Source organism: Camellia sinensis, chromosome 12 (genome assembly GCF_055761805.1).
Source record: "Camellia sinensis isolate YWXY chromosome 12, ASM5576180v1, whole genome shotgun sequence".
Taxonomy (NCBI): domain Eukaryota; kingdom Viridiplantae; phylum Streptophyta; class Magnoliopsida; order Ericales; family Theaceae; genus Camellia; species Camellia sinensis.
In genome coordinates this window covers 51564144-51578865 of record NC_138972.1, presented here as the reverse complement: position 1 = coordinate 51578865, position 14722 = coordinate 51564144, and the positions used below count along the sequence as shown (strand labels likewise).

General features: G+C 34.4%; 1 protein-coding gene across 1 annotated transcript; it reads left to right on the top strand.

Annotated features, from left to right (window-relative positions):
• The first annotated feature begins 3124 nt into the window (after window positions 1-3124).
• LOC114306494 (disease resistance protein At4g27190-like) lies at window positions 3125-4750 on the top strand. The gene has a single exon (XM_082896867.1). The coding sequence runs from the start codon at window positions 3125-3127 to the stop codon at window positions 4748-4750; it is 1626 nt and encodes a 541-aa protein (XP_082752993.1).
• Window positions 4751-14722: the final 9972 nt, after the last annotated feature.

The following is a 14722-nucleotide window of genomic DNA, read 5'->3' as shown; positions in this document are numbered from 1 at the left end:
CATTTAAAATTCCCTCATACAAATAATTATAGATACAGCCCGTGTATAGTTACTGCAGTAGCCTTTTTAATTTCTCCTGTCCACTATGGTTAGTGATAAGATTGTTAAATTATTTTTATAAAAAATCTTAAAAAACATAATTTATATATTAAAAAAAACTTAAAACAAATATAAATATCTACAATTATCCCGTGCATAGCACGGGTGATAGGCTAGTACTATATATAAAGCAAAAGGGGGTTTTCAACCCCAAGGCCTGTGGGAGCTTCAATATCCCAATCTAAATTTTCTAAATTTCTTATTAAAAAAAAAAAAACTCAGCATTTATTGATTTGGTTAAAATCCCATGTTCAGCATTTATTAACTTTTTTCAATCTACATATCTTTCCACATGCCTGCATTTATTGATTTGGTCAAAATTCCCTGATCAGCATTTAAAATATCCTCAAACAAATAATTATAGATACAATCCGTGTATAGTTACTGCAGTACCCTTTTCAACTTCTCCCATACACTATAGTTAGTGATAAGATTGTTAAATTATTTTTATAAAAAATCTTAAAAAACATAATTTATATATTAAAAAAATCTAAAACAAATATAAATATATATAATTATTCCGTGCATAGCACGAGTGATAGGCTAGTTACATATAAGTAAGAGAAAGAGAAAAAAAAAAAAAAATTATCAACACATGAGATACAAGTGACACTTGTATAATTTTTTTAATATCTCCTACTACATAAAATTGCATAGTTTTTTTTCTATCACCCGTCTACATGTAATTGCACCCCATATATTGGTTTTGAAAATGAGTGAGAGCACTAATTAGTGCTACCACTAATGATATGGCAGTGGACCCCACCATGAATGATTTGATATTTTGGCCTTGATGTTATATTTTTTTTCTTTTTTTATTGAGTACCATGTCATTAGTGATCTTTTTAGAGTTCTAAAATTAATGATCTCTATCATTGTTGATTTGTTTTTTTTTACTATCTCCCGCCTATATGTAATTCCCTCTAAATATTTTCTATCCCTCATTTTCACGGATGAGGGGTCATTGCAGTGGTGCCCCCTGTTGTGCCGTTCAAAACGACAAAACGGCACCGTTTTTTTTTTTTTTTTTTCTTTTTGAGAATTACATCAACTTCTTATTTCATTACTCAAAAAAAAAAAAGAAGAAGAAGAAGAAGAAGAAGAAGAAGAAGAAGAAGAAAAAAAAGGGCACAGTTTCATCTTTCTTTTTTTTTTTTTTTTTTCATGTTCTCACTATGTTTTTTGACATGATAAATTACACTTTATCCATATATTTGGTCACTTTTTTATTTTAATTCTTAATTTTTTTTTAAGATTTAGGGTTTAATTTTTAAAATTTAGGTTTTTTTTTTTTTTTTTTTTTTTGAGTAAAGAAATAAGAAGTTGATGTAAAAAAAAAAAAAAAAAAAAAAGACGGTGCCGTTTTGTCGTTTTGAACGGCACAGCAGGGGCACCACTGCAGTGACCCCTCATCCTGGTTTTATGGAGATTAGGTTTAGTTTAAGTAAGAATATTCATATTTACTTGTTACCATTTACTTATTACCATTTATATAATTTGTGACAATGGTCGACTGGATAGGCTACATGAATTTTAATATGATTAAATAGGACATAAGTCTCTTAAATGTGATTTTGTAAAAACAAATAATAATAACTAATTTATTTAAAAAAATAAAAATAAATAATACTCATCATTTTCATATGTTTTTACCCTTTTTAGTAGAAAAAATAATTATAATAAATTAAAAAAAATCCTTTTTGCATTTATTTTAATCAAACTAATTTCTATTCAAAAAAAAATCAGAAAACTGATTTTGAAAATGAAACCAAAAACAACTTTGTTTCATTGAATTTAAAAAATTTATTTTTTGAAATTTCTTTACAATTATACGCTAGTTTAACAAAACTAAACACCACAGAAATTATTTTTGAATTTTTTAAAATTAATTTTGTTCTACAAAAAAAAAAGAAAAGAAAAAAAAGAAAATCATATGAAATGATGCATTTTTAATTTTCTTTTTCAACAAATTAGTTTTTAAAAAGTATTCAAAAATAGATCCGGAAAACTTAACCAAACAAATATACACAAAACTAGGTTTTTTGTTTGGATAAAATACATTTATGGTCCTTATAATATGCATTTCATGTCATTTTATTTCTTTAAATTTTAATGTTGTCAATTTTGTTCTTTAAGTTTTCAATTTTAGCCAAATTGATCCAATTCTAAATAATCATCTAAATTGGAATAACTATAAATTTCAACAATCTCTAAACTATACGGTTTGGGTCATTTTGGTCCATAAAATTTTAATTTTGTCAATTTCGTCACTTAATATTGCAATGTTATGTTTCATAGTCTTCATCCATGTTTCAGGACCAAATTAACGTAATTAAAAATTTTGGGGTAAATTACATTTTGCACCTATGCTTTGCACCAAATTTTAATTTAATCCCTATACATGAAATCGTGATAGTCAACCTCTACACTTCTGGTCAAATCTGACTTTGTCCTACACATAAAATCATGCTCTTGCTGTTTTAGTGGATTTTTGTCCTGCACATAGTCAACCTCTTGCTGTTTTAGTGGATTTTTTATTCATTTATATTTTTAAGTGTCCCAAACTATGCTTTGGTTTGTGGATATTTATTGGACCCATCCTTCGTCTTGTATTTGTTTGTTGATTTTTTTTTTTTTTTTCACTTTAACCAAAACAGCATCAGCGGAAGAACAAGTTTAAACGGCTGAGGCAGTTGGTTATGCTATTTTGGGGAGAATCGGAGGAAACTTGGTTGATCCAATTGGACGTCAATTTGGTTATCTGTTTTGCTTCAACAGAAACATTCAAAATCTTCAAACTCAACATGATGTCCTAAAAGCGACCATAGAAGGGGTTCAGCTAGGGGTGGATGAAGCACACAATAATGTGAGAATCGTTGAACCTCTCGCTGAGGCATGGCTCATTACTGCAAATAACAAAATTGCAGAGGCAGAGACATCTATTGAATCCAAGGCCCAAGTTGAGAAGGGATGTTTGAAAGGGTGGTGTTGGCCCCGTTACTCACTGAGTAGAAAAGCCACGAAAATGACTCAAGATCTTGTCCGTCTTCATACTGAGGGCATCAGGTACACTCAGTTGTCCCACGGTCCACCACCACCATCCATCCAATCAGGATTCAAGGGGTTTGAGTCTCGAAATTTGATTGTGAAGCAAATCATCGAGGCTCTGAAGGATGACGAGATCAACCTGGTTGGGCTATGCGGGATGGGGGGAGTGGGCAAGACAACAATGGTCAAACACGTTGCCAAACGAGTGGAAGAAGAGAAACTCTTAGTTGCAATGGCAGTTGTCAGCCAAGAGCCAAACTTAAAACAGGTTCAAAGTTGTATTGCAGAAATGTTGGGTTTACAACTTGACTTGGAGAACCCAATAGTACGATCAAGTCGGCTACGTCAGAGACTTCTACAGAACGATGAGAAAATTCTAGTCATATTAGATGACATTTGGGAAGAATTTGATCTAGAGGAGTTGGGATTTCCTTCGGAAGGAGGCAACAACAAGAGTTGTAAGATCCTTTTCACTTCACGAAATGGAAATCTATGGAAAGGAATACAAAATAAAAGGTATATCCAACTTCAAGTCCTAGTGGGTGACGAACCATGGCATCTCTTTAGAGAGAAGGTAGGCGATTGTGCTGACGACCGTGATCTGCTACCACTTGCAAAACAGATTGTAAATGAATGCGGAGGTTTACCACTTGCCCTCGTAACTATCGGAAGGGCTCTTACAAACGAACACAAGCAACATCACTGGAATAATGCGCTTCAACAACTAAGAACCCCTTGTTCAGAAAGTTTGTCGTCAGAAGTGCCTGCAAAAGTGTATCAAGCTCTATGTTTTAGTTACAATTTTCTAAAAGATGAGAGAGCCAAGAAGCTGTTTCTGCGCTGCTGCTTGTTTCCAGAAGACTCTAATATTCCTATTGAAAATTTGGTTAGATACGGAATCGGATTGCGGTGGTTTGAAGGCATCGACAAAGTGGATGAAGTAAGAGATCGAGTGAATGTCTTAGTTGATCAACTTAGAAGTTGTTATTTATTGTTGGATGGTGATAGCGAGTGGCTAATAAAAATGCACGATGTAGTGCGCGGTGTCGCCATATCAATTGCGGCTAAAGATAAGCATGGTTTTATGATAATCCATGGTGCCAAATCGAGAGAGTGGCCAAAGAAGCCGACATATGAGCTTAACACTTCCATTTCCGTGATATCAAATGAAATTGTAGAGTTTCCAGGTGGATTGAAATGCACAAAACTTGAGTTTTTACTAATACAATGTTGGAATCGTTCACTAAAAATACCATGCAATTTTTTTGAGGGCATGGGAGAACTCAAAGTTTTGGACTTGACAATCACGAAAGACATTTCGTTACTGCCATCATCACTGCAATTCTTGAGCAACCTGTTGACATTGCATCTTGATCACTGTCAGAAGTTCGATAATATATCTGTAATTGGAAAGCTATTGAATCTGGAAATCCTCAGTTTTCGTGAATCCAACATCGAGGAATTACCTAAGGAAATAGGAGGACTGGTTAATTTAAAGTTGTTAGATCTGACAGGATGTTATAAACTTGAAAGAATAGCACCTGGTGTCATATCAACCCTAGTCCAATTACAAGAGTTGTACATGGGTGGTTGCAGATGTTAGGAAAAATCGATGTGATTCCCTACAAGTAAATCAATCAATGGGAATAAAAACTAATGCGGAAAAATTAAATCAAAGGCAACACAAGTATTTTTACGTGGTTCCCTCAATGTGAGGTACGTCCACGGGATCGAAATCCGATTCCACTATCAACCAAATAAGTTTCAAACGATTACAAACGAGACACTAATGGTCTCACAAAACCACCCTTAGGTGAATTCCAAATAATCACCAATAAACAAAAAGGAAAGACCTCACCAAATAGAAGAACCAAAATCTTCTGAATCAAAGCTGTAGAAGATCCAAAATAATAACCCAAATCAGCTTCACCAAAGTAACAAAACAATCACCAATTTGAATATACACCCAAGAATGAATGGACCCAAGTACATCAATGTTGCTGTAGCTTTACTCAACTTCGGGAAAAACCAAATTAACGATCACCAGTTGCTGCCTTCGGAAAAATAAATAAGGAGGCAGCCGTATGTCCCTTTTCTCTTGGGGAAAATAATACACCAAAAATTATATTGTGAATCTAGGGTTTATAATCAAACCTTAGTTGTTTCCAAATTGGATTGGGTCTCCTCAAATATAATATAAAAAAAATATATTATACCTAAACCAAGTTAAATTAAAATTCTTTCACAAACCAATTGGGCCCCACACTCCAATAAGGAGGTATACCCAACAGCAGAATCATTTGGGAACGAGAAGACAAGGAAGGAGGAGAAAATGTGAGCTTGAGAGAGTTTGAATCCTTGTCCAATTTGAATACTTTAGAGATTACCATAAAAGATGTCGTGTGCTTGCCAAGAATCCCATTGTTTAGCAAATTGACAAAGTACGCAATTTTTATAGGTAATGATTCCGACACCACTTTTGCCAAAGAATCCATAAAAAGGTTCCGAAAGCTTTTGAGTCTCAATGACATGTATACTATCCCGTTAGAATGCGGTGGGATCCATTGGTTGTTAAGAAGTAGTGCAACTCTAGAGTTAAGGGGCATGGGTTCAGAGGATGCAGTGCAAGAGTTATTTCGAGCGGGAGTTGAAGGACTCCAACACTTGAAGGAACTAGTAATTCGTAATTGTGCTACACCAGAATGTCTTGTCAATACAATGGAATGGGTCCTGTGTACACCTAATGCTATTCCTCCCATTTTTCCTATCCTGGAAAAATTAGTCCTAAGTGATCTAGCCAATTTAAGAAAGATATGTCACTGCCAACTTCCAACCGGCTCTTTTGAAAAACTGAAACATCTTGCAATATCTGATTGTGATAGAATGAAAGAAGTTATTTGGAAGGAAAAAGGAGAAGATGAAGTGACTGTTAGATAATGTCTCAATGGGACCACATATTTAAATGTGGTGTTATCATTTATAAGAAGCCTACAATTTAAGTGATTCAATTTAGTTAATAGGCTTAAGGGTATATGTGTCATGGACCTAATGTGCAGATACTAGTTGAGTAATTTCTATTTCTATGAGGGGCAGAAATAGAAATTAAAACAAAATTGGTTAAATTGGTTTTCATAGAAACTGCCACACGGTTTTGATTTTTGAAAACCTATTTTAACTTTAAGTTGTTATGGTCCCTAATCATGCTTGATAAGAACAGAACTGCCAACTTCTTTGATATCCTCTCAAGGAGAAACTAAAGGCACTAATAAGGAAAGGATTGGAAGGCAATAACATAGGCAATACAAAAGGTGGTATTGACAATCATGCTTCCGTTTAACCATTACGATGGAATCAGGTACGCTTTTGTTTTGTTTTCTTGCTAATACACATGATACATTATCCAAACTCTAAGGTTTTATGTTCTGAAAATTTATCTGACAATTGGTATCAGAGCGGTTATATCATGTGTATTATCAAAATTGATATGCTATTATTCATCCTCATTAGTTTCATGGAATCAGATTTTGAATTTTCTTACTGCTGCAAATTCTGTATTTTCTGTTTTTTTTTTTTTTTGAAAATAGTAATCTGTTTTCTGGAAATGTAAACTAATTGAGATGGGCAGTGGGCAGATAAGTGCATATATATATATATATATATATATCATGCGGTTTGATTGGTTTGATTGTGAACATTGGTTTAAAAAAAAAACCCACTTCCGTCTGCGTTCTTTGGGCGTTTGAAACAGAGCAGTTTTATGTTAACATATACTATAAAAGGCTTGGTTTTTTGGCATTTTCTAATCTATTCATGCATGTGTTGGTTTGGTCTTTGGCATTTTGTAATCAATTCTTGCATGTAATTTGTGACTGTATAAAAGGTTTGGTTTTTTGGCATTTTCTAATCTATTCATGCATGTGTTGTTTTCCTGGGTGTTTGAATCAGAGTACCATTATGTTATTATTTTCTTATAACGAATTGATTTGGAGTTTTCTATTCACTTGATGCATGTGATTTGTGGTTTATAAAAAAAAAAAATGTATTTTTGGAACCATCAATTATATATATATATATATGTATATAATTGGGATTGCTGCAAATTATATCATATATACGGGGTAACGCATTAAAAAATCTTTAAATTTAAAGTCATTTCATACAACATCTACAGTTGAAATTTAATTTTCTGACATTCTAAATATAAGTCAATTAAAACAAGATGTCACAAAAGTGATCTCTCTTGATTAGATTGTTTATATGGAATGTTTTGATGTTCATGTATGTGTACATCATGCGGGTATTTATCGGTCCAAAGACATGATTAATACTTGGCAGAATTACACACACATTTGTGGTGATAAACATGTGCCAATAGTCAAGGAAACCTAATGTGAATAATAACTCCATCAAAAGATAGATTTGTTATTTGACATAACTTATTGTCAATGTTTGATCATTACAACAAGAATACCACTTACAGTTAATATCACTACCCAAAGGCTTGGTATTAATGTTGTGCTAGGTATCTTGAGATGTTGTCATTAAATTAATTTATTTAGAGATTATCTGTTTGGTTACTTAATGTGAGCATAATTGTTTATTCATTTTATTTTATTTTCTATTCAGCTTTAATGTCGACTACTTCAATCTCTGTCAACATGAACAATGTTCCAATATTAAATGGAACAAACTTTAAGGACTGGAAAGAGAACATATTGATTGTTCTCAGCTGCATGGACATAGACTTGGCATTAAGAATGCCAAAACCGAATGATCTCACTGAACAAAGTACTCCTGAGGAAATTGTGTACTTTGAAAAGTGGGATCGTTCTAACAGGCTAAGTCTTATGATCATGAAGCGTGGGATTCCAGAAGTCTTTCGGGGTGCAATAACAGAGGATGTTACCATTGCCAGTGAATTTCTTTCAGAAATTCAAAAGCGTTTTGCTAAAAATGATAAGGCTGAAACAAGTACGCTTTTAGCAAGCTTGATTTCAATGAAGTATAAAAGGCAAGGGTAATGTTCGCGAGTACATCATGGAGATGTCTCATCTTGCTTCAAAACTTAAGGCACTAAAGCTCGACCTATCTGATGATTTGCTCGTGCATCTAGTTCTCATCTCTCTTCCTGCACAATTTAACCAATTTAAGGTCAGTTATAACTGCCAGAAGGAGAAATGGACTCTCAATGAGCTCATTTCATTTTGTGTGTAAGAGGAAGAGAGATTGAAGCAAGAAAGGACTGAAAGTGCTCATTTGGCAAGCACCTCCAAGCATACGGGCAAAAGAAAGCATAAGGAAAGGAAGTTGCTGCTCCTAAGGGTCCGGAACCAAAGAAACAGAAAGTGCAGGATGCTTGTTTCTTTTGTGGCAAGCCCAGACACAGAAAGAAGGATTGTGCCAAATACGTCGCCTGGCGTGTAAAGAAAGGTACATTTTATGTTTTGGTTTGTTCTGAAATAAATTTAGCTTCTGTACCAAGAAACACTTGGTGGGTAGATTCTGGCGCTACTACTCACATATGTGTTTCTATGCAGGGTTGCCTGAACTACCGCAAGCCAACTAATGCTGAAAGATACATCTTTGTGGGTGATGGCAAGTCAATAGAAGTGCAGGCAATAGGGCACTTTAGATTATTGCTGAAAACTGGTTATTATTTGGATTTAATAGACACTTTTGTTGTACCGTCCTTTAGACAAAATTTAATTTCTGTTTCTGTATTGGACAAATTGGGATATTGTTGTTTTTTTGGAAATATGAAGTTTAGTATGTCTATTAATTCAAATGTTGTTGGTACTGATTTACTTAATGTGTTTGATAATCTATATTTGCTAGAAATTATTGCATCTTATAATGAAACCTTGCACGTGGAATCACGAGGTACAAAGCGTAAATTAACTAAGGAAAATTCAGCCTCATTATGGCACAAACGCCTAGGTCATATCTCTAAATCTAGAGTTGAGCGCCTTGTGTCTGATGGAATTTTGGACTCTCTTGATTTTTCAGAATTTGATGTCTATATTGAGTGTATCAAGGGAAAACAGACCAAAATGAAGAAATATGGTGCCCATAGGACTACAGATGTCTTAGAATTAATTCATACGGACATCTGTGGGCCATTCCCTATGGCGTCTTGGAATGGTCAACAATATTTTATCACATTCATAGACGACTATTCCAGATATGGGTATCTATTTCTTATCCATGAGAAATCACAGTCTTTGGACGTATTCAAAAAATTTAAGGCCGAAGTTGAGTTACAACTCAACAAACGGATAAAAAGTGTCAGGTCTGACCGTGGTGGTGAATACTATGGCAGATATGATGGATCAGGTGAACAACGTCCAGGACCGTTTGCAAAATACCTGGAGGAATGTGGAATCGTCCCACAATACACCATACCAGGATCACCTAGCATGAATGGTGTATCTGAGAGACGAAACCAGACTCTTAAGGATATGGTAAGAAGTATGATCAGTCGTTCTACTTTACTAAAGTCCCTCTGGGGTGAGGCTCTAAAGACAACAACTTATATCTTAAATCGGGTGCCAACTAAAGCAGCTGCAAAACCACCTTATGAGCTTTGGGTTGGGCGAAAGCCTAATCTAAAACACTTGCATGTGTGGAGGTGTCCTGCTGAGGCGAGGCCTTATAAACCTCATAAAACAAAATTGGACTCTAAAACTGTTAGCAGCTACTTTATTGGCTATGCCGAACGATCACGGGGTTACAAGTTTTATGATCCCACAAATAGGTCAATATTTGAGATGAGAATTGCAACATTTTTTGAGGATGTTGAGTTTGGGGGGAGAAATTCAGTTAGAGACATTGTCTTTGAGGAGGAAGCAGGAGTAATCCCACTTCCTATTACTATTTTTGACCAATTACAGGTTCCTATACCTGTCATTGCTCGAGAAGTAGCTTTGGATCCTCAACCAGACAATGTTGTTCAAGACAATATAGTTCAACCCCTCATTCAAGATGAGGTAATTGCTCCTGAGGAACAAACTCTACAACCTCAACCTCAAGAACCTGTGCCACTAAGGCGATCCACAAGAGAAAGGAGATTTGCGATTTCGGATGATTATCTAGTATATCTCCAGGAACATGAGGTAGAAAATGGAATGTCGAAAGATGATCCAATCAACTTTCGTCAAGCCATGGAAAGTTCCAACTCTCATAAGTGGATAGAAGCCATGAATGAAGAATATAAGTCTATGCAAGACAATAAAGTTTGGGAACTTGTCTCATTACCAGTTGGTGCGAAGCCCGTAGGTTGTAAATGGATATTTATAACCAAAAGGGATTCAAATGGTAATGTGGAGAGGTATAAGGCACGTCTTGTAGCCAAAGGCTTTACTCAAAAAGAAGGAATTGACTTTAAAGAAACTTTCTCTCCAGTTTCTTCGAAAGATTCTTTTAGGACAATTATGGCGCTTGTTGCATATTTTGATCTTGAGTTGCATCAGATGGATGTCAAAACAGCTTTTCTTAATGGTGACATTAAAGAAACAATTTATATGGGGCAGCCAGAAAACTTTGTGTCAGGAGACCCAAAGAATATGGTTTGCAAATTGACTAAATCCATCTATGGACTCAAACAAGCTTCTCGTCAGTGGTACTTCAAATTTCATCAAGTTCTCACTTCGTATGGTTTTGAAACTAATGTTGTTGATGAATGTGTGTATCACAAGTTCAGTGGGAGTAAACACATATTTTTGGTTTTATATGTTGACGACATATTGCTTGCCACAAACGATATAAACTTATTGCATGACACCAAGAGATTTCTATCTAAGAATTTTGAAATGAAAGATCTTGGTGATGCTTCCTTTGTATTTGGAATCGAAATACTCCGAGATCGTTCTCGGGGTATTCTGGGATTATCACAAAGGAGCTATATCGAAAAAGTACTCAATAGATTTGGCATGCAAAATTGTAAATCAGGTGAAACCCCGGTTGCTAAGGGAGACAAGTTTAGTCTCAGCCAATGTCCGAAGAACAGTCTTGAAATTCAAGAAATGCAGAAGATTCCTTATGCCTCGGCTGTAGGGAGTCTAATGTATGCTCAAGTATGTACGCGTCCGGATATTGCGTTTATAGTTGGCATGTTAGGCAGATATTTAAGTAATCCTAGCATGGATCATTGGAAAGCAGTCAAGCGTGTTATGCGATATTTACAGAGAACAAAGGAATATATGCTCACATATAGGAGATCGGATAAGTTAGAGGTCATTGGATATTCCGACTCCGATTTTGCTGGATGCCAAGACAGTAGGAAATCCACATCAGGCTATATTTATCTGTTAGCTGGCGGAGCAATTTCTTGGAGGTCTGCAAAGCAGACGCTCATAGCTTCATCCACCATGGCTGCAGAATTTGTAGCATGTTATGAGGCATCAAACCAAGGGATATGGTTGCGGAATTTTGTCACTGGGTTGCGTATTTTGGAAGGCACTGCAAGACCACTTAAGTTATATTGTGACAATAAGTCTGCAGTTTTATATTCCAATAACAACAGGAGCTCGACAAAATCAAAGCATATTGATATCAAGATCCTAGTTGTAAAAGAAAGAGTGCAGAGTGGACAGATTTCCATAGAGCACATTGGAACAAACTCCATGATAGCGGATCCACTTACGAAGGGACTACCACCCAAGGTCTTTCATGAGCACACTGCTCAGATGGGTGTTGTTCTATTTGAGAACATTCTGGTTTAGTGGGAGTTTGTATTTATATTACTGCTTTATGTCAGCCTTGAGTTTTATCTATGTAATTAGATTAATTTCTGCAGAAATGAAGTATTCAGTTTATTACGCTCTGTTACGTATTGTGAAGTATTGATCTCAATAAAGTTAAGTAGGATCAGTTGGAAATAGGCATGTATGGATCACATTACATGTAATTTCCATGCTACACATCCATGATTGATCTATGTCGTTTAGCTGTATTGGTATACGTGACCATCGGTGGGTCGAGTTACGATTAATGTAACGAAGAACGCTTTGATCCTATATCAATATAGTTAATGGACAAGATTGTTTGGATACCCTCAGGTCATGATAACAAATTTCTGAGCTCACTAAAGTTAAGCACATTTGTCAGGTTACATATGTGGTCCAGTGGGAGATTGTTAGATAATGTCTCAATGGGACCACATATTTAAATGTGGGGTTATCATTTATAAGAAGCCTACAATTTAAGTGATTCAATTTAGTTAATAGGCTTAAGGGTATATGTGTCATGGACCTAATGTGTAGATACTAGTTGAGTAATTTCTATTTCTATGAGGGGCAGAAATAGAAATTAAAACAAAATTGGTTAAGTTGGTTTTCATAGAAACTGCCACACGGTTTTGTTTTTTGAAAACCTATTTTAACTTTAAGTTGTTATGGTCCCTAATCCTGCCTGATAAGAAAAGAACTGCCAACTTCTTCGATATCCTCTCAAGGAGAAACTAAAGGCACTAATAAGGAAAGGATTGGAAGGCAATAACATAGGCAATACAAAAGGTGGTATTGACAATCATGCTTCCGTTTAACCATTACGATGGAATCAGGTACGCTTTTGTTTTGTTTTCTTGCTAATACACATGATACATTATCCAAACTCTAAGGTTTTATGTTCTGAAAATTTATCTGACAGTGACAAGCAAGATGGAGTTTCCAGCGTTAGAATCCATGACTTTGAAGAGTCTACCAATGCTCATTGGTTTTTGCAGAGGGACTTACGATATTGAGTTCCCTCAATTGAAGAGTCTACCACAACTCAAGAGCAGTAATCCATTTTTCCCCACAAGAAAGAGAGAGAAGACATTAAGAAAAGAAGACCACAATGCTACCTTCCTATCTCTTTTCTCCCACAAGGTATGTGCACATGTCTTCTTTTCTTAATGTCTTCTCTCTCTTTCTTTCGTTCTTTCTTAATTTTTTCTATAAGAAAAAGTAATCATTCTATTCTTATTATGAGGACAAGGTTCTGAATCCATGGAAGCATCTCAGTTACTCTTTGCAAAACTTTGATTGTTCCACATTGACATACTTTCTTCATTCTAATAAGATTTGCTGTAAATAAATTTAAAAAAAATGTGAAAATTAAAATCTAGGGAGAAAAAAGAGAGTTAATACTGTCATAAAATGTGATTATACAATAAAAAGATCTAAATTTCTATATGAAAACTCTGATTAGCATTACTAAATATGAGATAAACTTCATGTGTGATTTTTTTTTTTCAAATAATTAATACGGTATATTCAGAACCATAGACATGGATATGACATATTAAAGTCACGCTCACACAACAATTAAACAAAACCCAAACAAATATAGATAAATTACATTTTAGTAGTCTGATTGATGATATATATATCTCTCATATTTATAATTACTCTTATCAATTGACCCCAAAAAAAAAATTTACATTTTATCCATCTCAACTATATCAGTTTACTCGCCTCAATTAAAATTTGTAACACCTAACTCTCCTCATCTACTAATTTTTTTCAATTTGGACTTTTATGATAAAAATACCATTTCATCAATAGGATAAATTACATTTTACTCTTAAACTATCACCCAATCTCACTTGACCCCTTCAACTAAAAAATAGGGTATGGCTTCCCTCCAATCCGTGATCAGACTAGAGGGTAGTGTTGGGCTTGTGGGGGCCCACCACGGGTCACATTTCGATAATTTAAACCATTCACTGTGTAGAACTCCTCGAGTACTATATATTTATAAAAGATCACGTTGATCGGATATCGATAACTACGTGATCAAACCAGTTTTGTATTAAAAAAATGGAAGGTGAAAAAATAAACGGTTGACAGAAATCTGATTTGATCACGTAGCTATTGATATCTGATCAACGTGATTTTTTATAGGCGTATAGTACTGAACGAGTTCTACATATTGAACGGTTCGGATTATCGAAACGGGACCCTTGGTGGGTCTCTATGGGCCTAACAATACCCTTCAATCCGATCACTGACTGGAGGGAAACCATACCCTAAAAAATAATACATTTTTCACTTCGAGTTATAAATTTATATAAATGTAAATATTTTGTTAAGGATATGTCTCTTAAACATATTAAAATTTGACACGTGACGTATACATGACGTATCAAATGGAATGCCTAAATTGACATTATCTGTTTGGTTTAGTTTTTAAAAGCTATTTTTGAGTTTTTTTTATTGTTATTTTTATTTTTTATTTTTTATTTTTCATATTTTTTTTTCTTTAATGAAATTTTTTTAGTTTTAGTTAAAACTTTTTTATTTTTAGGTACATCTATTCTGGATGCATCTAAAAAATAAATATTTATGAAAAGACAAAAAATACAAAAACATACCATTTTTTTTTCATCTTTAGTAAATTTTTAAAAAAGATTTCACAAATATTTAAATTTTTGGTGCATCTAAAAATTTAAATTTTCTTACTAAAGTATTGGAAAAAAAAACAAAAAAAACAAAAAAATTGCACTTTAGCTTAAAAATTAAACAATTTTTTAATTGCAGGGGTAGAGTGATATTGAGTGGTAGATACAATTGAAAAAATATTTTCGTCATGATGG

Bases quoted from the DNA above. Each gene is read 5' to 3' on its own strand.
- LOC114306494 (XM_082896867.1), top strand. From the start codon at position 3,125: ATGACTCAAGATCTTGTCCGTCTTCATACTGAGGGCATCAGGTACACT.